The 24,680-nt window shown below is 32.8% G+C and overlaps 1 protein-coding gene across 4 annotated transcripts in view; it reads left to right on the plus strand.

The window, feature by feature from the left end:
* Positions 1 to 24,680, plus strand: part of LOC129004843 (polypyrimidine tract-binding protein 2) — a 122,388-nt gene that overhangs the window by 91,930 nt on the left and 5,778 nt on the right. Inside the window, exons 5-11 of one of the 4 annotated variants that reach the window (XM_054433499.1) lie at positions 13,314 to 13,365; positions 14,212 to 14,270; positions 16,527 to 16,785; positions 18,343 to 18,405; positions 19,111 to 19,200; positions 21,260 to 21,390; positions 23,961 to 23,994. In XM_054433499.1, the coding sequence (XP_054289474.1) occupies positions 13,314 to 13,365; positions 14,212 to 14,270; positions 16,527 to 16,785; positions 18,343 to 18,405; positions 19,111 to 19,200; positions 21,260 to 21,390; positions 23,961 to 23,994 (688 nt within the window). The remainder of the gene's footprint in view (positions 1 to 13,313; positions 13,366 to 14,211; positions 14,271 to 16,526; positions 16,786 to 18,342; positions 18,406 to 19,110; positions 19,201 to 21,259; positions 21,391 to 23,960; positions 23,995 to 24,680) is intronic. The other 3 variants (XM_054433503.1, XM_054433502.1, XM_054433504.1) reach the window with 3 other exon arrangements.

The raw sequence follows: 24,680 nt of genomic DNA on the forward strand, positions 1-24,680 counted from the left end.
TGTTTGTTACTTCCATGTTGGTGTTTATTTTAATAGAATGTGATCGCTTGTAGTTTTCCAAAACATATTTTGTTTACCTGTTAATACTTTGAAATTATATTTTACTATTTATTTATATAAATATTTTTATTTTATTTATAAACATATTAGAACCATAATTTGTTTCATTAACTATAATACATTTCCTTATTAAAACCAATAAATGGTTTCATCAAAATTTAACGGTTGATTTTAAATCAACAAATAGCTTAACAGAACCAAAAACACGTTAATTTAATCAAAGCTTCTTATCGGCTTTTATTCCCAAAATAAATTACTCAAACATGATTTTCCAATCCCCAAAACATGATCAAATTTATCTCCTATTAATCTTTCATCCTAATATAGTAATAGGTGAAATGAAACATTAATAATTTAGTCATTGTTAATTCCACGCTAAATACCTTCTTCGTAAATATATTCTTTTCGTGTACCTTCTGAATACTTTTGCACCAAAAAGTCGTTCTATGCCTATCAGATCAGTAGTTTATTTAATAACGTCAGAAAACAAGAAAATATATTAATCCCTTGAATTGAAAAAAAAAATAGTTTTTCAAAATTTCCCATAAATAAACAGCCAGTTAACTTCGTATCCACGCATACAGTAGTTGTGCAGGAAATTGACCGTCAATAAGACTCTCAACAGTCAACTTATTGATCTCAGTTTCAAGTCAGTAGAGCGAGAGGCAACTAGTTGCTTCAGCATCGCCGGCCACTAAGCTCCATTAATGGGTAACAAACAGAGAAAAACCGCCGCCGGACGATAATTCCCCTTAACTCTTTAACGTGGACTTGTTGACTTACGATCCTCGCAGCATTATTTTACATTATAATCCGTCTGTTCGACTTCCAGTTTAGTTTCAGCTCTCAACTTTCCTGTTTCTCTTTTAATTCCACACTTTTTCAAACAATCCACTTTAGGCAGTTTAATGTGGAACGAATTTCATTTTTGCAAATCAAATTTCTTTGAAGCGGCTTTTTGAAATTGCTTTCATCTTGTCGGAGTTGTTACGGGTTTGGTACGGTTCTATGCTGAAGACTGTTGCTATAAATTATAACACTTCCTAAATAGTAGTGTAAAATAATAAATACTGTCCAAGCTCAATAAATAAAATTATTTAGACGTATCCAAGTCTTGAATAAAAAGTTTTATGCCTCTTTAATTTTAATTCCGCTCTGTACAAGCTCGTAAAAAATATCCCATGTACATAAAAGCTGCTACATTTTTACTTCCATACTTAAATACATAAACTTTTTTTATAAATTACCTCAGAGTATGGTTCATTTTATAAGCCACTTTCTAAATATTGAAGATTCATCGTAAAGGTATCTATTATATCTGTAATTTCAGAATAGTACAATGTTTTAACTATTTATTCACGAAGTTACAGTTAAGGTTTATACAGTTAAACGGGATCAGTCACGCGTGTTCAGTAAAGCCTTTTCAGATATTTATATCTTAAAAATTAAAGGTATACGACACAATTTTATATTTCACTAAAACACTTAGTCTGTAGACTATACAACCTTTGAAATGTATAACTTATTACGTGGATAAGTTACAAACTATTTAAACTTCTCACTTAACCTGTATTTAAAGTGTTTACCTCCCAAATGAAGCTATTGACGAAACGCAAACAAGACAGATAAGCGGACTGTGGACCTAAAGCAAGGGGTTTGTGGGGGATTATTCAAGGGGACGGCGGATAGAGAGATATTCACGGTCCGCCAACCAGACGCTACTTCCTATACTTGACAGCATTTCTCTGCTATCGTGAATATTTGTAAGGAATAACCTTACTTCTGGTTCATTGGAGGCTTCACGTCATTTCTAAGTTCAAACATATCGCAGTGTTTACGTGGATATTATTTAAGTGTTTATTGTTGCGAAAAGGTTGTTCAGTTACGTCGATTTGTAATTGTGTAAAGTTGACTCAATTTTGTACATTCAATTGATTTCTTGAGATATCAAAACAAAGTTAGGTCCGTAATTTTAAATTGCATTATTGTGTTGGGAGTGTAAAAAAAAATAAGATGATAAATGTATTTTTTTAAGATTAGTTGTTTCTTTAAACCAAGACTTCATTATAAGAGCAATAAAAACTAACAGCTGGTTCAGGTTTATAATCGATCGAAGCTACTGACGGTGAAAACCCGTACCTATTTATGTGAGTTGGAAATTTAAATTTATCTGTAAGGTGGTACAGTAATTACTAAACATTTATGTTTCATGAAAATGGATGTTTAACTCTCATTTGAGAAACACGATATTCAAAATCATGGGTGTCTGTACCTTCAATTTATCAACATCAAGCCGAGATCCAAATTCATGACAGTAGTAAAAATCTGTTGGCATCCCAAAAACCTGTAGCATTTAAAGTAAGCTACACTCAAATTTTCAACAATCACCTAAATCTCTCCCATTTCAAATTCCACAGCAAAACTAGAACAACAAGTTAAGACAATAAAGGGAACAGCCAACAGTTGGCGGGGAGGTCCACGTAAATAGTATATAACGGTAGGTTGGGGGGGAGGGGTCGATTTAAACATTAACTCGGCATCATGCGCCATGAACGCTGGAGAAATACTAAACTTGTAAGAAACTCAGCCATAAAGCCAGCTGATAATGATAAAACAGGTGTTTGGCTTTTATCGAAACCGCGCGCTGGTTAAGGCGCATTTATTATTTACACGGCCATAACCGAGAACTTTGTTAATCTTGAGTTTATGTGAGCACCTTATAAAGTTAGTCAGTCCCTCACAGACATTCTTGCCTAACGACCAAATGAACAGTAAAAACCGTTTCAATATTAAATGGTTTACCGCCCGTTTCATTACTCGATTTATTGTGATTGGGTTTAATGGTGGAACTTATTGTCTGAAATTTCATACGACTTTACTACGTGGATTGGATAGTTACGTTTTATACGATGGAATTTGAACTATGTAATTGGTTCGTGCTATCAATGTGTTGTTGGAATTTATGAGATCAAATTTATTCACTAATAATGGGGAAGTTAATCCTCTCTAGAATATACATAACTTGATTTTCAACTGTTATTTTTCTTTTACGTAGCATTTTGTGATTGATATTTAATCTCTATAGCAATCCAAAATTTCATCAATTACATGAACACTGGTGTTTAAATAAACCTTGTTTTAAATCTATGAATTGTAAATACTTCCAAAGAGGTCAGGCAAATTGTGTGTCCAAATCCTTTGTTTTTCCTTCAACTTCGTAATGACGATATACATTTATTCGTTTTTTCCATACTATCACTAAAAACAAAATTGTACATAGCGTGTTCAGGATAATTATTTTAAGCAATAAACTTCATAACCTAAAGTGAATACTGGATAAAGTGAATAAATGTGATTACAAATATATAACCGCGTAATCTTCCAATCGATGCACGATATTTATTTATGAATACTTCTACTACATTAACATTTTGAATGTACCATGTGTATGTATGGTTCAAGGATTATATTGAACGGGTTCGTTCTTACGAAACTCTTACACTCTCACACCACTACACACTTATAGAACTCTTACACTCTCACACCACTACACACTTACAGAACTCTTACACTCTCACACCACTACACACTTACACACCAAGCGTCCCCCATACGAAGCATTCCAGTCTCCTCATTATTATTTCTACTCCACTCCCCTAAAGGGTTCTAATTACTTTAGAAGTACACTTGTAACGTCTCTCAATGCAAGTTATACTGTATTTACCGCGAGGTAAATGCTGTGAGGTGGAAATGTAACATGTGTTTAAATGAGATTTTAATATTTGTAATGATAACAATATCAGATACAAATATTTCTGTAAGTTAATTTTCATTTCTAATGAATTGGGCTATAATTTTTAAACTGCTCATTTCCTACTATTTCACCATATTGTTTCGCTAGACAAATATTCCAAGAAAATGTGTAATTTTAAAATATTAAGAAGTAAGTTAAAACTCGTTTTCATTCATGCTTTTTAGGGTAAAACTTGAATGTGAAGTCGAAAACTCTAACAATCGTAGGATAAAATGTAATTTTAATTAAGATCGCGTATCCTTTTAATTTATCTAACAAGAGACCTGTCGGTCTTGATTTTTTAAATTGACATTTCGTTACATGGTTCGGCGTTGGTTCAAGTTAATACAATTTAAAATATGGTACATTTAAAGTTTCCCTGCCTCTATAAAAAAAGCTTACTTCAAACACAAGTCCATAACTCTGTATCTTTACACGAAAATCAAACGCATTGCAATCTTCAACAAAAGTCCCTTAACAAACCCATGAGATATTTGTCACTGTTGCCTGTAAACTAAAGGAAGAGATAGAGGATGAGTAGGTGTGTGAGAAAGACCAAGTAATGATTATAAGTGACAGAGAGCGTAATGGCCGTCTAGGGAGGATCGCTAACTTTTATATCATCTCTGATACGGGGAAATAGAAAGCCGAGGTCAGCTACGAGTGTGCTCATAAGTCGTATCTGGCAATTAAAGAATCATCATGTAGTCATCGGAACATGCAAGGCCATTGGAAGATAAATTCACCCATTAAGACTCAACAAGTTGGAAGCAGAAATATGTTAAGATGCGAACAGAACTCGAATACCATGGTACATTTTGAAAATACGTTTCTTATGTTTCATATAAATAGTTTATTATGGTTAATATAAATTTGTAGTAAATACAGAGTTGTAATCTTGAGTACTATTAATCAATTTAAACAACTCGACCAACAAATAATCCTATGTTCTAACTCTTTCTGCTTTCATCCAACGTCCGTGGATATCCAAATACATGGTAAACCTTTCATTAATAAATATAACGATCGGATTCCATTCTTAAAAAAAAAACTACAATGATCAGAACTTATTTATATGCGGTTGATTTGTTTACATAAATTTCACAATGCTATAAATTTTTTTTATACACAGGTCTTGTTGAAATATAACTTAGAACAGTTTTTTTGAAACTAAGTTTCATGGTTTAATTTTTTTCTATTATCAAAAGTGATGTAAAAAACTGTCCTTTACACTAGATATACATAACTTCTTGATCAACATTGTACGTGTTATTAAATTTACGGAAAGTAAATAAAAGAAACGTCTTATAACACTTAAAACATCATCATCATCATCATCATCATCATTTATTGATTTTTCCCTCAAGGGGTACATAAAAGAAATGCATATCCAAAATCAATTACTTGAAAAAAAAAAACAAAGATTGGTACATTAGCTTTGTACTAATATCTACGTAAATAATATATTTAAAACACATATCAATCAATTGTCGATCAATTATCATCAGACCCAATGACGATTAGCGAATGATAGGCGAATGGCCTAAATGGTGAGGTGGGATTGGTTCAGGCGAATGACGATAAGTCAATATCGATATAATAATCAATATAATGACAATAAGTCATTCGCCTATTGGGTCTGATGATGATTGGAGTGTCCAATCGAAATCTATCACCACTTACCATCTTTTTTGTATTTTACCGTCTTGTGAGTAACAGTATAAGCGTAAATATGTGTTTTAAGTGTTATAAGACGTTTCTTTTATTTACTTTCAGTAGCTATAAAGAAAGAACTAAGTTATTTCCTTTCACGTTCTCATTCCATAGAGATACCCATAGTCAGTGTAAGACTTAATGCAAATAAATCACAAATGACGTATTCGTATCTGAGTACAGTATTCTACTCGATTGTAGATAATACAGTCGGTACAACACCAAACTGCGGGACTCGGAGCAATAAGGAGTTCTCGGCTACTGCGACTTTATCTCATTACTCCAAACGGTCCCCAGCCTATCATGAGTCCAACTTTTCAGACACTCGCTGCCTCGCCTTGCCCCGACCTACCCTTGTATAAGTGTTGGCTAATGAAAATTAATTATACTAGGCTAATTAAACTCGCAGTATGAAAGTAGTAGGAAAATAAATGTGTGTTGGATTGCCAATAAATTATGTTTCCTAATAAAAGGTCAACTTAAGTAGCAAGACAAAGTTACTATGTTATTAGCATAGAGATAGACACAAAACACTGTGTATACACGTGATACGTAAACTTATCTTAGCCTAATAAGTCTCATAGCCTCATAGTTTTGGGTCTTTTGAGATAACTCGATTGTTGTCAACCTGTAATCTTTTAAGTTGAAGAAGGTATAAAATAATAAGAACAGTTATGTACAACATACAATTGAACATACTATAAAATTGAAGCATACTACATGGTTAAATTGTATGCAATCTATGGACTAAAATTGGTTGAAATACAGTAGTAGTTAGGACTAAGGATATGATTGTTTGACATCAACCAAACAAAAAAAGTTCTTTCTCCAAAAAAATCATGAAATTTCAAAAAGAAATATAGGAAAATTATATAAAATATTTTACGTAATCAATGTGGAATACAGTTGTATATCATTTATACCCATCTCGATGATAATATTTACATAGTTCTCATCCCTTATATTATATCTTCTTTGCACATAGATAACATATTTGCAATTTTGCAAAAATCAATACCCAAAGAAATCATCATTTTATCGGAGAAAGAAGTAAAATCTACTCAATAACATATCGCGAACACTGATAGACGAACGGCCGGGGAGCCACAAATAATCCGTATGAAAATATGGAGCACCAGTCATTTAGTGGCGTATGGATAAATATAGGCCCTGGATGGGGCATAAACAGCAACGTGCTCGTAAGTCTGTCGGACAGAAGGGTAGTGGGGGGTGGGAAGGGGTAGAGAGTAGAGGGCAGGTGACAATATATCTCTATCTTGACACTCGGTCGCTTGGGAATCGTCAATATCATACGCTTTGTTTCTTTCCCCCATTGAAATCCTGCGTTCTCTAAGAGGAGCTGAGTGTTTTAACAAGAGGGCAAAATATGCGAGGGGAGTTTGAGGGAGGTGGGCTAAATAAAGTCGCATATTGATACGTCAACGGTGGAATGATGTAGAGTTGTGTTCGAAATGTTTAAGGACATTGATTTGGATTGGGTGGTTTCGTTTTTTTTATTTCTTCGATGTTATGATTGAAAATTAATTGGTTGTTGTGTATATCAACGGTTGATAAGATAGGTGAACAATTACTAGACCTATTATTTGATATCCAATAATTATACTACAAAACAATACTTTTATATTTTATACATTTTCACTGCATTCATGTATGTATAATTTTAGTGCTGAAATACCTTGGTAATAATAGTTTTTAACGTTATTTTTCAATTTTCTAATGTTTATTTCATGTGCTGTGAAGTAGAAACATGTAATCGTTAAATTAATTTACTGTAAAAAAAGATTAGCTCTATCACCGATTTCATTTATGGACTTCTAATAGTGCGAATGTTGTGAGAAAACTGAATTGTAATACTTTACTTTTTGCTGTATTTCATTTTTTTTTTTCTGAGGAAATCACTTTTACCTTAGAATGCTTTTAGCATAATGGTTGTTGCCTTACATTTTTTCCAAGGGATATAAAAATTACCTCAAGTCATCCTATATTTGTTGTTAGCCCTGTTAAATTATTCATAGATTCTAAACAAACACAATGTGCATTCGAATTAGTAGATTCGAGGTTAATACTAATCGTTTCCGCTACAAAAAATATACTATATAAGTGTTACCTCTTCACAATAAACTTTCCTCTCACAAGGTCGAATAAATATTTCACCCCGGCAATATTTTACACAAAGCTATAACATTACCATAACTGTTCCCATCGCTGGAATCACCTGTAAAATCGCAGAACCCCATGTTAATTCAGTCGCCATTAACACCTTAACTCCTTCTTTAATTTGTCTTTGTCGTAACTTTTGTTATTTTTCATCCAGTCATGAATACGCAACAGCGAGTGGTTAAACAATTAAAAGGAGTTCGCGGCCTTTACACGCCTCTGGGGAACACTTTTCTTAATATTTTCTCCATCAAAACAGGAGATTTATTTTCCTTTAGCTTAAAACCTCCCCTGTGGTCCGCTAAGACTGAGGTCGGGTAGCCATTAAAAGCTTCCCCCATCCCCTTCATCTACCTTAGGCACAACCACGCTCTGCTACCATTACGTTTTGCCATTTATTGGTTACGCTCAACTAAATCTGTGACGATACAACCTTCTCAACTACCTTGAGTACTGAAAGGGATACTTTCTTTTCAATTAGCTTGGTGTTTCTCTGCGATATTTGTAATTTGTGGTTTTATTGATTATAAAATACACAGTAATGTGAGGGAAAATAAGTTTTTGCGTCATTGTGAAGCCTTTTCTGGAAAATGTTCAATATTATGCATTTGTTACCAACACTTCGTGGATTTCTCAACGGTTTTAATCTAGTTGTATTTTTATGGAATTGTCAACAGCAAATAGTATTTTCGATTATTAAATGCAAAAAAAATTGTAAGTGTTATACGGTTGCAGTCCGTTTTTAGAAACTTTAGCAATTACGAGGACGTAAGTTTGAATTGCATGTGTAAAATTAATTTGTATTTACTATGCAGTTTGTGATAAACAATTACATGATGGGTGCTGTACAAGTTTTCATAAGGCAATTATTTTGACGAAACAAGATTGTTACAATTGAGCTCTTCAAAATGGAAACCTTGCCAATAATTCTAAGTACTACAAACATCAATATATACATCTGTCAATTTTATAATAATTTTATAAACTCACCTCCAGTGTTAGTTCCTTACAACATCAACACAACTTTCACTCCCCAAACTCACACAGGTTCACTTCCCTGATAACTGGGATAATTCCCTATTTAGCAGTATCCTGTTATCCTGTTGTATAGAAAGTGTGTGTAAGAGATAGACAGACACAATACAATACAAGGATGTTCACTCGTAGTCACATTTGATAACATTTAAACGTCACTTGTCGCCAAATTAGACGAGATGAATTGTTGAGTCGGAGTTTGTTTGTAAGTCTTCACTCAACGCAATCCATTACCTTTTGGCTGGCGCTCATCAGGGACGGGGGATTAAGAGGGAAATTTGATCACAACATTGGCCCAGAGATTAATCTCCCTTGTTCATCTGGGGTTTGTAAATTTACTCTTTGGAGGTATTCTGTTTTTAGAGGATTTCTATAATCGGGGTAAAGTTTTTTCTGGTTTAATTTATTTTGATATAATCCTAATTATGGTTCTACAAGCTAAGATGTGACATTTTTCAAGTTTACAGAAAGTTAAAAAGGATTTTTTCAATGGGTACAAGTGCGATTTATTTTGTGTATTAGTCACATCCTTTACTTGCTAGATAGCTGAGTGGTTATAGTGCTCATCTAACAATCAAAAGATTGCCGGTTTGATCCTGAGAAAATTCATTAGTTTTTTAATGGTTCGAAACTGGACCCAGCTGGTGACAACATTGCTACATAGATCATCTCGTTCAATTCCACAATCACCTTGCTCATATTGAGCTTAAAATACGCACCTACGTATGTGTCTGCATTTCAGTAATAAAAATAATAATAAATCCTTCAATTTGTTCTACTTACTTTTTATGAGCTTCAAATATGCTAAGGAGTAACTAGGACTCTATTTCAAAAATAATAAAGTCGTGCTTGCAATGTTGGCCATTTTAATATCCCTGACAAAATCGTTCTAAAGTTTACCACCGTACAGTCCAGTTTGTTACAATAATGCATACTGTTCAATCATTTTTTACCATTTCTAACACAACTCTCAAATCGAACTGATTCCTTACACCTACTTATAAAAAATCGTTAAACCTTTTTTTAATTATTTTTTATCACAAATTATCATGTTTTGTCCTCGCTGATTCAGATTGATATTATGATGTACTTGATTGATTTCAATGCAGTCTGTTTGGAGCTGGTATTGAATAATCTTGAGGAAGCTAAAGCGTCTTGACTGAGGGCAGAGCGTCCCTACGGCCAATCACATGAGTCAGATATTTACCTTGCCAAAGGGAATGAAAAGCAAATAAAAAGTTTGTAAAAGATGACAAGCTGCGAAGCGAAGAAGGTAAAAGGATTACTCGCTTCCTCTTGTGGCCTCGTAAAAAGTATTTCTGCCGTTTTGTAAAATTCCGGCTCTTATTTGAATTGTCAAGCCGTTGTCTTTTGTTATCTACAATGGGAGTAAAGCTATTTTTTCTGGTACGTTCATTTGTGGACCGAGCAGGAAGAGTTAACAGAAACAGTAATGTTCATAGTAGTTCAAATAATAACTTCAAAAAGTTTATGAAATAATTTTATTATTTTTTAAAATATAATTAACTATTACAAAGTCTTTTGATGCCTTTGTATTCCAATGTTTATTTTTTTTAATATATCTTTCAATATTAATTATTTATTAAAACATTTTATGATTAAGTTTCATAGATTTAAAAGAGAAAATAATTAGGGAACTTTAAAAAATTTTTTGCCTAGCACTTCATTTAATTACCTACCATTTAAAATAGGCCTACACTTGAATAAACACTAAATTCCTTTCCAATACAACCTGCACGTGCTTTATTTTGGAAACAGGTTCAGATGTAATGCATTACGTAATACAAAGTAGATTAAGGATGTTTTACTTTATTTTAATCTCCACCAACACTTGTGAATTTTTTATAATATTTGTAAGGAACATCAAAACCCTATTCAGATCTAATTTGATCAGAAATGATCATTCACCACTCATTGTTCAGGACAAAATCTAGATTTTTTACTAAAAAAGAATATCCTGACAACTGTAATCATGCAATTCCTTCAAAAACTACCTTTGCCTTGTTTTTCTAAAAACTATAGACGAGGAAAAATGAATCACACTGGCAAGTTAACTGTTGATACAGGTGAACTCGCACAGGTTGATCCATCGATCGTCCACTTTCAATCAAATTCACTCAAACTGTTTACTTTTAATTTTAATGCAAAGCAATCAAGTCCTACATTAATATTGTTCGGCAAATACACAATGTCGATTGACCCAAGTCATTAAACATGTTGAATCCGATCGATAAAGTGTTCAAAATGGTGGGATTAATTAGTGTAATGAACAAGGAGTGCTGAGGGGTGGGAGGGGGGGAAGACAGGTACACGATAAATGTATTGAACATGGATTTACTTACCTGGTGGATTAAGCAATTTACAGTATTATATCACATAAAAGGTATGTGATAAGATTTAACTGCTTGCTCAAGAAAACAACTATTTAAATTCTCAAATTTTAAATCTGAGACACACGACTAATTTATACATTTTCAGAGTGACAGGCATTTTCAAATTTATCTTTAGAATAGGTTATTCTTTGAATTACTCGGTTAGGTAGAGAGGCAAATTGAAGGTTTCGTAGGAGTCCAAACTTGTTCAGGATAGTGTTCGAAATATATTTTCCTTTTGTAACAGCCTAACATGTCACTGTTATTTGTCACAATAAATCTTCACCAAGTACAAAGCAAAGAGTATGCCTAAACCTGGCGAATTGAGCATATAACTCCCACAACAAACTTACAAATCAATACCAAAGGTGTTAGCTACTCAAACCACCCACCAAAGCACATTGAACTGTGCCATAAGTCTCTAGTCAATATGTTTTGAAAGGACATATGATTAGTCAATGGGTGATTCGATTCAACCGCTTACCTTATAAATCTGTCAATACGGTGACCGGGCCAGTCATCTTATTTCTTAAACCTCGGGGGAAATTTCCTCCTAAAACGTTCTTCATCCCTTCAGAGTGTGGGTTTATCCCTGTTGTGACCCTAAAACAACGGATTCCACTGTCTCGAGTGTTTTCTTTCGACCTTTGCTTGCTTTACTTTCCCTAAAACTGTTTACGTATTTTGTATTGTCTTAATTGGCACGTTTTGAGTTATTGTTTCTGTTAAGTTTGTGAAAAATTGTCTGCCTATCACGGGTTTTGTGACTAATTCTATTGGGTTTAGTTGTATATTTTGCATTGTTATAAGTTGATTAATTTATGTAAGAATTAATTACTTAACAAAAATACACTATAGTTGCATTATTGTTTAGGGTCCATCTCCATTGTGAAAGTATGTCTTATGAATAGTTCACTTTATACAATAACAGATTTCTCTGTAATATCCTTTTTTCGTCTGTCCTTTTTAAGATTTTTATTATTGGTGTCTTTTTAATGCTTACGATCTAGCAAAGGGAAGAACAATAATGATAATAAAGGAAAGGTCCATGACTGCTGCCCAATTTGCTTCTATTGATTTTAAACGTGTATTGTAATTTAACAGCTAAATTAACTTCATTTTATTTTAAACTACAGTCAGATTGTAAACAAAAGACCAAACCGTTTGTAGTGAATCTTAAAAAGACATTTTTTTTATAAATTGTTGCCTGTATGAGGAAGCCAGATCCCTCTTTATGACATAGATCTGCAATTGACACATATTAAAAATTTTAAATTATCAGTTTAATTCATATTTACATATATCATGCTCTAAAATAAGTTCCCAATAATATTCTCAAGTTCATATTAAAGGTCAAAATTATATTGGTCACACACACAATCTTAATTAAATTATAGGTTTTACCCTCCTGCTCTAAACCAATTTGCTGTACTAGATTTAATCAGCAATACAGTATAACACCTACAACATAAACCTACCACAGTAGTGAAAATGTGATACAAATTTATGTCCTAGAGTTAAACTAATTCACTGCAAAACCGTTTTACACCTACACTTCTGACCGAATTGGCTGTAATTTCTCATGTAAATTACTCTGTTGAAATAATTAAATTAACATATGAATTGCTCCCTAATAAAATGAGTAATTACACGATGTGAATAGGGAACATACCAGCAAATGTACAACATGTTGCCTCAGAAAGTTTGTAGCCTGTTTACCTAACTTTCCCCTTCCCCTTTATTCTCACCCCTTCTTTCATGTTCACTTTGTTCAGATTAATCCTGAGTAAAACTTAATTTCAATAAGTGCTCTTTTCACTTTTTACTGAGTAACAGTTTACTTTCTGATATTTTTCAAGCGCCAAACTTTGTTTAAGCTAATTAATCTGTTAAGGACAACAGGTGTTCATTAACTTTGAACATCTTGCTGTTATTAAAATTTAGTTACTCAAAGTTTCTAAAATGTTTGAATGTTCACAAGTTTTACTTTTTCCTCCTTAGAAAATATAGGTATAGGATAAAATAAGCTATAATTTTAATTTAAGGTAATATAATACCTACATCTATGAACAGCACCAACACATAAAGTAAATCATTTCGTAGATAGTATTCAGGATTATTAATGCAACTGTTTGTTCCAGATTTTCTCTCGGTTTGGAAAAGTTTTGAAAATCGTAACCTTCACCAAAAACAGTAAGTATAATTTTTGTTGGTTTCATAAATTTTTTGTATAGCCTAGTTGATTTTAAATATTAATCTAAGGTGTTTATGTGGAAGAGAATGTGATAAAAAATTGAACCAATTTTGATTTTAGTTTATTGTTAGCTAATTACTGCCACTAAGTTTGTAAAAAAATATTTGTTAGGTTAGGTTAGGTTATACAAATTTATTTTATAGAACCACTTTGGCATTTTTAATTTACTTCTTGTTCAGAGTAAAATTATGAATTTCCCTTTCTTGTTATTCGTGTAATTTGATTTTTTTTATACATTCAAAGTATTTTTTTTAATTTTTCCTTTTAATAGCTTTTCATAATTCAAAACTCTTTGAAATTCAAAATCAAACTATTTATTTTCTGCTCTGGGTTCATATTAACAACTTATTTTCTATGCATTACAAAATAGTCAAGAATATCTGCGTTAAAGTTAGCACCCCAACCTAGAATTAGCACAACAATAAATTAACTGTATCACTTAAAAAACAATATCCATATACTTTCTTCACATCACTGACACCTTGTGATGAGTAGAAAAAACCAAAATCACAGTAATATCATTCAATGATAGCAGTACAATTTCTCTTTCCTACTCCTAGGATGTTCATCGTCAGTTAGACCAAGATGTTAGACCTGAAGACCATGTTAGTGAAGTGGCACGCTTCTAAATATCCACTTACTTTTATTATCTAACTGTTGTATCCCGTTTTTAGTACTGCAGGTACAGTTATTTATTTAATTTAGTCATTTTTTTTAAGTTAGTCATTTATTTTTGTGCCACTACAGTTAGTTTTATTGTATTATATACATTACTTGTGTTACAGATTCGTTCCAAGTGCTTATCCAGTACCCAGATGTTGTCACAGCTCAGTCAGCTAAACTAGTAAGTTACGTCAACTGTAACTGTTCCGAACCAAAGTAATCTCCAATATCCCATAATCCTTGCAGCGGCTCCAACAATTCATCATCCCTCTAATTGTTTTTCTGTTAAATTTACATCCATAAATCGATACTTCATAAAAGAATTGAATCTGAAAAGCTTGAGGTTTGTTTCGGAAGCTTTCTTTATAAGAGATGAATGATAACCGAAATAGGGAGGGGAGAAAATAAGGATTCAGATGCTCGGGCTGCGATAGAGGGCTATATTTTATTTGGAGAATGTACGGAATGATCACTGGGAACTTTTGAAGTAGTACATTCAATCATATTGCTCATTCGTCTGTAAATTTGTCTTTATCTTTAAATTTTACTTCAGATTAATTCTCTCTTCGCAGTCAGGGTTAATTTTGAATTTTAATAATGATGTTGATAAATTTTAGTTTACATTGAGTATAAGTTTTAGGGTAGTTTGTGGTGTTTAATAACCTTTTTCATTGGAAACAATGAAACTGTGTAACAAACGTAAAACAATAAAACTTTAATTTGAAATGTTATGACAATATAAGAGTATAATCTTTCCAAATAAAGTGATTAAATGTTCCCCAGATCTTCTCCTGTAAGGGTAAAAATCTTTTCCATAATTATATTCATAAATCTTATTTAGTAGATTTTAATGTATGAACAAGAGTTTAAAATGTGTAGGTGTATTTTAGTAACTTGACATAATTCTGACTCAATAGCTTTTTGAAAAATTAAAAAGATTAATAAAAAAAATTGTAAAATTGTAAATAATTGTTATTATTTAAACAATTGTTTGGTGACTCAAAAACCCCGTACAAGCTGAAGAGTTATATTTTGAGGACAAATATTGCAACTCATTAAAGAAATTTTACCTCCATTTCCATTTACAAATATTTGCAAATTTAAAACGAAATACGAAAACAATTTACATTCTGAGATAAACACAACCAAAGCTAAGTCGAGAGGTAAAATATCTTTCTGTAATGAAGAAGACATTGCCCAGTGAGTCTTCATTTCTCTTAATTTTATCTCGCTTTAAGAGTACATTAAAAATAGAACGCTACCTCCCACTGCTCCCTCCTTCATTTCCTCACAATTTCCGTGCATTAAATAATAACAATAGCCACGTTCTTTATGATTATATCTCAAAGCCGTGTTTGGGAAAGGTTTCGTGAACCTCGTTACATACTCGGCTCCGTAAAATGATTAAAATTTGAAAAAATAATAACCCCGCAGCAGATGTAAGAAGGCTTAGGTCGCATATTGTTAGAAAACATATCTCATTACTCTACCATTTACTGTCTCATTTATTAATTTGTTGTTAATTTTACCTTTCCTGTGCTTGACCTGGCGTGTTTACAAGTTATATTCGCAGCCCCTTTGTATTGTGTGGGTTGCTGTATTATGTACAGGATTTGTACGATTTGCATCCTCTTGAAGATTCTCTGCTCGGGCTCTATGTAAATAAGACATTTCTCCTTCTTTCCATCCCCTCCCCTCTCCATCTGTTCCCATTGTCGTCACAGTTTTCAATTGTGTCTCTTTCAAAGTACGAGATCCTTATTAATATTTCGAGCTTTTCTATTCTGTATTTCCCAGTAGAGTTCTTATAGCTGTTAATTATTAGATTTATTGATAAATTCATGATTAGTTGTCTCAATTGTTGTCTTAAAACAAGTTACCTGATAATCTTCCTTGATAATTTTAACAGTAAGAAAAATTGTTTCATTCACAAAAATGAAGAGATGTCGCTAATGTACATAATTCATTAGATGAAATTTTAACTGTAACAAAATTTGTTTAAATGGAAAATTCAACTATTTTATAGAATCCACAATTAATTGAAAAATTTGTTAAGTTATTGTCAATATGATATAGTGACTTTTATTTGTCATTTGTGGCAGTACTAAAAATTGTCTTGAATATACCATATCGCCAAATTTTGTTTTGATAAATAATTGTTAACTTATAACACCATGAAAAGTTGTAAACTATTGTGAGAAAGGAGATGGTCCTAATAATACCAGAGGTGCATGATCTCGCCATGAACGTTGTTGGTTGTTTAATAAACCATTTCATGATCAATCTGATGCATAAACAAAGCCATGCTCCCTCGTAGTCATTAAGAACTGCATCGGTGATTCTACACTCCGGCCAAAGTCACAGAATAGAGTCACATGGTCCATTTATTTTTCTTTCTCTATTTTGTGTATTTAAAAAAATCACTTATTGTTTACAGTCTCTGGACGGTCAGAACATCTACAACTCATGTTGTACACTGCGCATCGAATACTCCAAACTGTCCAGTCTCAACGTTAAGTACAACAACGACAAGTCCAGGGACTACACCAACCCTTCGCTGCCCAACGGGGAGACGGGGCTTGACGGGGTTGCGCTGTCCGAGCAGTTGTTACCTCAGCTATTACTAGGCGGGGGCAGTCCGGCGCTACAGGCAGCGCGGCGAAGTCTCACACAGGGCGACCACAACAGACTAGCAGGTAGGCAAGGCGTTTGCTGGGCTGGGGGAGTTGGTACATACATCTATCAGTACATTGGGTGATCAATGCATCAGAAAATAGAGGTTGATCAGTATATCAAATAACTGTGGTTAAACAGTAAATTAAGAGAGGATAGGCTCTATTAGGAGAGGGGGGTTATCAGTCTATCAGAAAACTTTGAATTATTAGTACATTAAGAGAGGATAGGCTCTATTAGGAGAGCAGGGGGGGGGGTTATCAGCCTATCAACAAAATTGGACTTATCAGTCCATTAAGAGAGGATTGGCTCTATTAGGAGAGGGGGGTTATCAGTACATCAGAAAACTTGGACTTATCAGTATATTAAGAGAGGATAGGCTCTATTAGGAGAGGGGGGTTATCAGTACATCAGAAAACTTTTGGACTTATCAGTATATTAAGAGAGGATATACTCCATTAGGAGAGGGGGGCTATCAGTCTATCAGAAAACTTTTGGACTTATCAGTATATTAAGAGAGGATATACTCCATTAGGAGAGGGGGGCTATCAGTCTATTAGAAAACTTGGACTTATCAGTATATTAAGAGAGGATAGGCTCTATTAAGAGAGGGGGGTTATCAGTATATCAGAAAGATTGGACTTATCAGTATATTAAGAGAGGATAGACTCCATTAGGAGAGGGGGCTATAAGACTATCAGAAAACTTGGACTTATCAGTATATTAATAGAGGATAGGCTCTATTAAGAGAGGGGGGTTATCAGTCTATATAAAATAAGTGAAGTACATAAAATTCTTTATGAATATTAGGCAGGTCAGAGAACTTATCTTGTAATCCAAGGTCATCGTAAAAAAATGAGAAAGTCCACTTTTTGAACAACCAATAAATGTTGCAACATAGCACATAACACACATAGCGTGTTGCATTCACTTTTTGTATATTTACATTGTATGGATCTCTTTTGAAAACTTGCAATATAATATTTTGACCATCAACGACTACCCTGTACTGATAGATGTTTGTTATTTATGTTTTTTTCCTTTTTATACTAAATAATAATATATAGTTTTTATTGATACTAACCTAAAAAAATGTGTTTGGGTTTTAGTTTTTGTTTTTGTTTACTTTTTACTTTTATAGTTTAGCTACCAATTAATTCATATCGTAGCCCAGTCATTTTATATTTAAAATATGCTTAAAAAATTAATAAAAATTCCCATATTTGTATTACTTTTTTGTGTTTTAGTTTTAAATTTCCCATTTTAAGTTACTTACAAAAAGTATTGTTTGTTTTTCTATTATTTTTTTTACTACATGAGAGGCACAAGTAAAGTTAAGTGATTGGTTTTCTTTGAAAATTTAAAATATCACCCTGATTTAATTGTAGCCAAAGATTAATGGTACATATTTAGACTGTTGACTTTACTTCTGCCTTCATCTTTTTTAAAGTTTTGTGTGTTTCCCCTTTAATTTAAACACTTTACAAATCTTCTTGAAATATCTTTATCTGTGTTCTAATACAGTTTACATCTAAGTAAGGGTTAACATGTGTGAAAATTAATGTTTTTTGTTGGTGAAGAAATTCAGTCGTGGATAGCTGCAATGAACAATGGCGTCATCGCTCCAAACCTCAACCTGGAAAGTACGTTATCAGTCTACGACTGAATTGTATATAAGTTACTTACAAATTAGAAAATGCATGAGGCGGCTTTGGGAAGGTGTCATCCTACTTATAAATAATCCATTGCTTTACTTTCTTTCATATAAATCTTTAAATAATATTTTAATTCTAAACCTTCTAAAAATTAGGGTCTTGATAAATACTATAGATTGATTATTATGTTAATAACTACTGTTTAGTTCACTTGTTTCTTCTTCTCTCTTCTCTTCTGTATCGTATGTAGTAGTCTTTTTCTTCCTTTTCAACAAATCTCCCTGTAAATAATCGACTTATAACTTATTTTCCATCCCAAAATATATCTCGTAACATAAATATTCTGAAAGATTATTTTGTTTAATCTGTGGTCTTACCCTCATTGATCAAAATAACATAAATTAGTTAGAATATAAAATTATTCTGTGAATCAACAAATTAATAAAATTGTCATCGTGTAACCTTATGCGTTGCTTAGGCAGTCATCCGTCCTTTTTCCAGTAAGAAACGCATTAAATATTATATACTTTTGTAGTGGAACCCCCAATAGTAGTTCTTCTAGTGCCAGATCATTTACCACCCCTGTTTTCCCACCTACTCTAATTTGTAGATGAATTTTCTCGAATATTTCTTTCCCGGGTAAATACAATATGCGACTTGCGATTTGGTGGACTAGACTATTTGTTGTTTCAGGGGCTCAGGGTGTTCTTGCGTCCCCATTCACCCCTCTCCACGGGCTAGGATCCCCGTTAGCTGCCCCTTACGCTGGTTCGCCCGTCGGAGGTACAACTCCGCCACTTATCCTTGCACTACACAGTACACATGACTTTGGAGCAGATATGACAAGCTGATGTGAACCATGTTTCTTTGATAACTTGTTCAGGCTATGTTTGATCTAACATGAATGGTGTGTTGGTTATGCTATTGCAATAAATTGTAAAACCGACTCAGTGATGTTATGGTCTTGCGCACCGGTGCTGTCACTTAAAGTTTGTCTCTACAGTTAATTCTTGTACTGATCCAAGCTCATCTCTCGGTAATTATGTCGGCACAAGCCTTTTAAGTTTCTTCAGGCTGGTAAATACAAATTTAAGAAACCTCCGAACCCCTTAAACAGTTTAAATGGAATACTTAATCTATGTCTAACTCTAAACCCGACGAGACATGGTTCACATACATTTCAGTGCAATGAACAATGAAATGCCTTGTCTGTTTCACTGTCCACAGTCATTGCACTTCAGTTCACCCTCACCATGTCTTGCATGCAGCTTTTGTGTCGTCAACTTGCAGAAATCATTTTGGTTTCATCAGATCAAAGTTTTGATTAAGTCGTTATTCTTTATGCCAAATAACTAGAAAGTGATAACTGTGTTATATTTTTAATTGTGCACCCAGTTGCAATTTGTGATGTGTCTATAAATAAATATCTTTCACACAACAGCTCAATGTTGAATAGGAAGAAGACAAGGGTTTAAACTTGATCAACCATTTCCTACTGATGTTAGTCAACACTAATGCTTTGAAGAAAATCAAAAATAGCCGGTCTAAAAAAAAACTTTTACGTTTGTAAACTGGTAAAGAAACTGAAGATAGTTGTCTTGCTTTACACTTAAGATACAAAGCAGTTTCATTATTTGTATCAAATGTTTAAGCATTCTAGTTGTCTGTGTAACCATACTTGTGCATGACCTGTATGTTCTCTATTGCATGCAGTATGCTTAATGTAATGCTTTCAATGTTATAACATATTGAATTTTTATTCTTTAAGAATAATAAGACTTATTAACAAGGTTAACTTCTTATCAAGGTTTGCAATAGCATGTAATCAAGGGTAATTGAAAATGAGTCTTGTTATCAAGGGCCGCTTGTTATTTAGGCCAAAGGTCTTCTTATTTATGATCCACTGTAGTGATGTTGGCCTAGAAGATTAAATTAAGAATGGGTATTTTGTTGATTATACTCTTATAAAAATCTATTATGAAACTGATTGGGCAGTTGTGTGTCTTACATGGTAAACACGGCTTAAGTTATATGTGTATTAAAAGCTAGCCATAGATCCAAACTAAAAATATATTTATGTTATATGCAATTTACAGAATGAGCTACGCCTAGTTAATATTGGCAGGGCAAAAATTTGATCTCATATTTAACTTGTATGGCTTAAAAGTTAATATTATTTTCTGCTATCTACCAAATAAATTTGTTTAGTTCTTGAAAATATTGAATACAGTTTTTCCTATTGTTGTTGTTAAAAACTTTTCACGGTTCACAGGTCAGTAAACTCAGCACAACTACTCAGCGGACTGTGTATTCTTACACTATCACCCTAAAACATGTTGGCTTGTCAAAATAAAAGTAAAAATAATATCTGAAATGCTTTGTATTTTGAGATTTGATCGGATAGGTAGCTATTTCAAGTATATTCTTCAAATTAACTAAAAATAGAGGTTAAGGATGTAGCTTAGTCTTTGTTTTAAGGATTTTTGTTGAGATCAGACTTACCTAAATGACAAAAAGATCACACAATAAAGGTTTAAGTTATCTGTCATCTATCAAAATTGTCCATTGTAGTACAGTTAACTACAACAATTCGTTCACAGAAAACACTCAAATTCAAACATGTATTAGATCATTCAGTCGATCCAAAATCCACCCATCATGAAGCTGGAAACTTCTATCAGGTATAGGACCTGCAATCAGTTTTACATTCACAAATTATTATTTTTAATTACCTAAAAAACATTTTAGAAATGAAAGCTTTAAAAAACATCACATTACAGTGGTACAAATGATGTTAGTCCTACACAAAACAATGTAGGCTGAACATGTACCTGTTTTGCAGGAGGCATACCCTTGGCGGGGTTCACCCCACTTGCGGGGGGCAATGCTGCATTGGCTGCTGCGGGGGGCATGAGACTAGCGGGGGCCATGGCTACCACCTGTGTACTACTCATCGGCAACCTGAATGAGGAGGTGAGAACTGTTCCCTGACATAGTATAAAACATAGTGTAGTTGTGTAGTAACTCCATAGCAGAATCTACATACTTGTATTGAGTGTAAAGCTTTCAAGGTGAATGGTTCTTGTAATTTTAACTTTTTCTTCCAAATGAGAGGATACCTGGTGATAAGTTAGGGGTTTATATGGTCCATTGAAGGACTTTGATATATTTTGAGCTGTGAATTTTGAAAACATTAACTTTTCTTACTAACGTTTTATTGTTTTCCTAGTACCTAATAGAATTTTTGTAATAAACCTTTTTTTATATTTAAAACTTTTTGTCTGCCAACGGATTTATATATTATATGATTTACAAATTTAAAGGAATGAAAATTATTTTTGTCCCTCAGTTTAAAAAATGGTTAACCCTGTTACGCAGTTAAACATTTTAATCTTAACAAAAAACAAGTCGCTCACTAGAACATAAATATAAAATTGAGATACAGAATTTTAGTTTAATTATTTTCTTTACAGTAGTTTTGAGGCAGTAACCAAGTACTGTCATATAGAATTAGGTGACAGTGCAATATGTAAAATTTAGTTTATATTAGTTTCAAATGCTTGGTTAACTAAATAGTCATATATTTATTTTGTGATTCAAATTTTAGCCATTGAAAAGCGAACATGAAAGCTTTAATAGAAAGATGAGGGAATCTTCAAAAACAAGACTAATTCTTAATTGCCACAGTTTTAAGATTATCAAAGCAACTTACAGGGATGTTTTCTTGATTCATTGTATAACCTCACTTAAAAAATTAATCTTTAGGGACCAAAGAGAGCCTTTGTTTTCTCCGGCCTTTTCATGTTATTACGTTGTAAAAGTTGTGTAGAGCCGAGGTTTGAGTGGTGTGCTAAAGAAAGGTTTTGGCCCAAAGGGATCTTTTCCTCCCTGTAATTAATATACAAAGTTTCCAGCTAAGATGTATGTGCCAGTGGATCGTTTTGGTTGTTAGTGGTAGCTTTAGCGTTGCGAAAACTCGCCCTAGGGATTACGCCACCACAAACCCTCGCCCTCTATTCAACTCTTTTGTCTGGATTCTGTTACGTCTACCCTTTTAACATCTTTAGAATACTCCTGGGAAACAAAAAGAGTTGTCTGTTAATTGGCGATAACAAAAGCTCTCTGACAAAAACCGTTGAAATTAACACGTTTATTTAATCTTTAGCAATATTGTTTTATTAAACTTTACACCAAACCCTAACCCGGTTTAGTTTTACCATTGAATAAATTGAATATAATATTGAATATAATAATATTGAATATACTATGAACATAAACAATTATTTTACCAGTAGCTACAATATATATTTTCAGTTAAAAAATTGTTCCTCTAAAATTGTTGATTAGTTTATCTTTGAATGCCGTGATTTACGTGGAAACATTTATTTGTTATATCACACCCACTTAATTAAAAAGGTACAGGGTAACCAAATACGGTAGCTCAAATAGTGGAAAAATTGTGTAAAATATAAAGTATATTTTAATTTTCTGTAAAAAGCTTAACCCTCAATATTTACTATTTACCATAATTACAAATAATTGTTCTGTACATCTCTTTATTTTATTCTTGTTCTTCAAGCAAACCAGCGTTCTTGAGTAGCTATCTCATGCCCTGGCTCTAGATATTCTGTGCATTCTCTCAATGCAAATACTTGGCAATCTCTCATCAAAATAAATTAGTTGTAATGAGTAATGTACTGTACTCTCTTGTCTTTTTAGTTGTTAATTGTTTTCAAACTACATAATCTTACTTATCTGCATTAAATGTTTTCAAATTTTTATTTGGTTCTAATTACCTTGTAGCTATTTTAGATTTGGTTTTCCATTCAACATTATGTATACTGTTGCTTTAACTTTTATCTCTGTTTTACTCTATCTAAGAAAAGCCAGAGGATTTGGAATATGACATGGGTGCTACATTTAATAGATTAACCAATTATTTATAATTTTAAATATAAACCGTCTTTACTGATAAAATATTTAAAAAATACACAAGCAATATTGTCTTTACAAATAATATATTTTATTAGTTTATTACCTACTTCAATGATAGTTTAAAAGATTTATCCATTTTAAAATTTAATCGTAATATGCTGACGTTCATGTCATGATATAACTTATGTACAGTATAGTAATATATTTTAAGCACTGTTTGATTTGATTGTTTGTAGACTTAAGTGAAGGTTAAAATATCACAACAATAATTCAGTACCTAATAGTTTTTGTGTGTAAATTAAAGCAATATTCAAACAAACCATCCTATAAAAAATTAAAAGGTTTGCTAGTATTCATATTTTTTCAAAGACAAATTTTTGTCCAAAGAAAAAAAATGTTCTGAATGGTAATGGTTTTTCATTTTTGGGAACATTTCAAACAGTTATTGAACCATTTTAAACATTGAAACACTCAACAAACATTTCAATGTGAGGATCATAACCTCGCATTGGTCCTCTGGCACTCCTGCTATGCTTGACTCTATTATTATGATTTATTCCTTAACACTGTGTTTTGTTCTCTGTTCTCGTCTGCGGCTGTATCGACAGGTCATCACCCCCGATGCGCTATTTACTCTGTTCGGTACGTCACAACTCACTTCTTTATCTCTCTTTAGCCTATTCCACTCTCATTTTATTTTTAGTCCATTCTACAGTTGCCTGCTCGCTTATGTTCTTGTTAGAGCTTTAAGCTACAATTTGAAACTAGCTTTCCTACTTTCTATGTTTAGAACCTTTAGTGTAGTACTTTGACTAACATTCAGCGTTCCTCGGATGCTGGATTGTTCACAGAAAAAAGAGAATATAACAAATATTAAGTGGAAGCATTGGCTTTAAAGATACCATTGGGGAGATCTCATTTATACTAACCAGTTGTTGCCGTTTTGTTTTGAGTTGAATGAGCCACATACAGAGGATTACGTGATATATTATATGCTGTTGTTAACATTAGGTAGATCTTTCAGTTTGGCTTGGTTAAGAAGTCATTTACAACAGAAATTACAACATTTACAGCAGCACTTGTTATCAGAGGCTCATTTCAACAATATTGATTTTGATTTCAAAATGGCCACAACTTGAACATGGGCGTGGAATGTATGTTTCTATCCACAGTCAATGGATAATGCTTTTGAACCAGTAACACATATCAAAATCTATAGAAAAACCTTTAATTATTGTAACTGCTACATCATTCAAAACAAACGCCAAAAATTATAGTTTCATAAAGAGATTTTTTTCTATCAAAAGTTGAGACAGCATAAAATATTT

The sequence above is a fragment of the Macrosteles quadrilineatus genome, unplaced genomic scaffold (assembly GCF_028750875.1).
Source record: "Macrosteles quadrilineatus isolate MER2022 unplaced genomic scaffold, UCM_ALF_1.0 Scaffold_12__1_contigs__length_5162894, whole genome shotgun sequence".
Taxonomy (NCBI): domain Eukaryota; kingdom Metazoa; phylum Arthropoda; class Insecta; order Hemiptera; family Cicadellidae; genus Macrosteles; species Macrosteles quadrilineatus.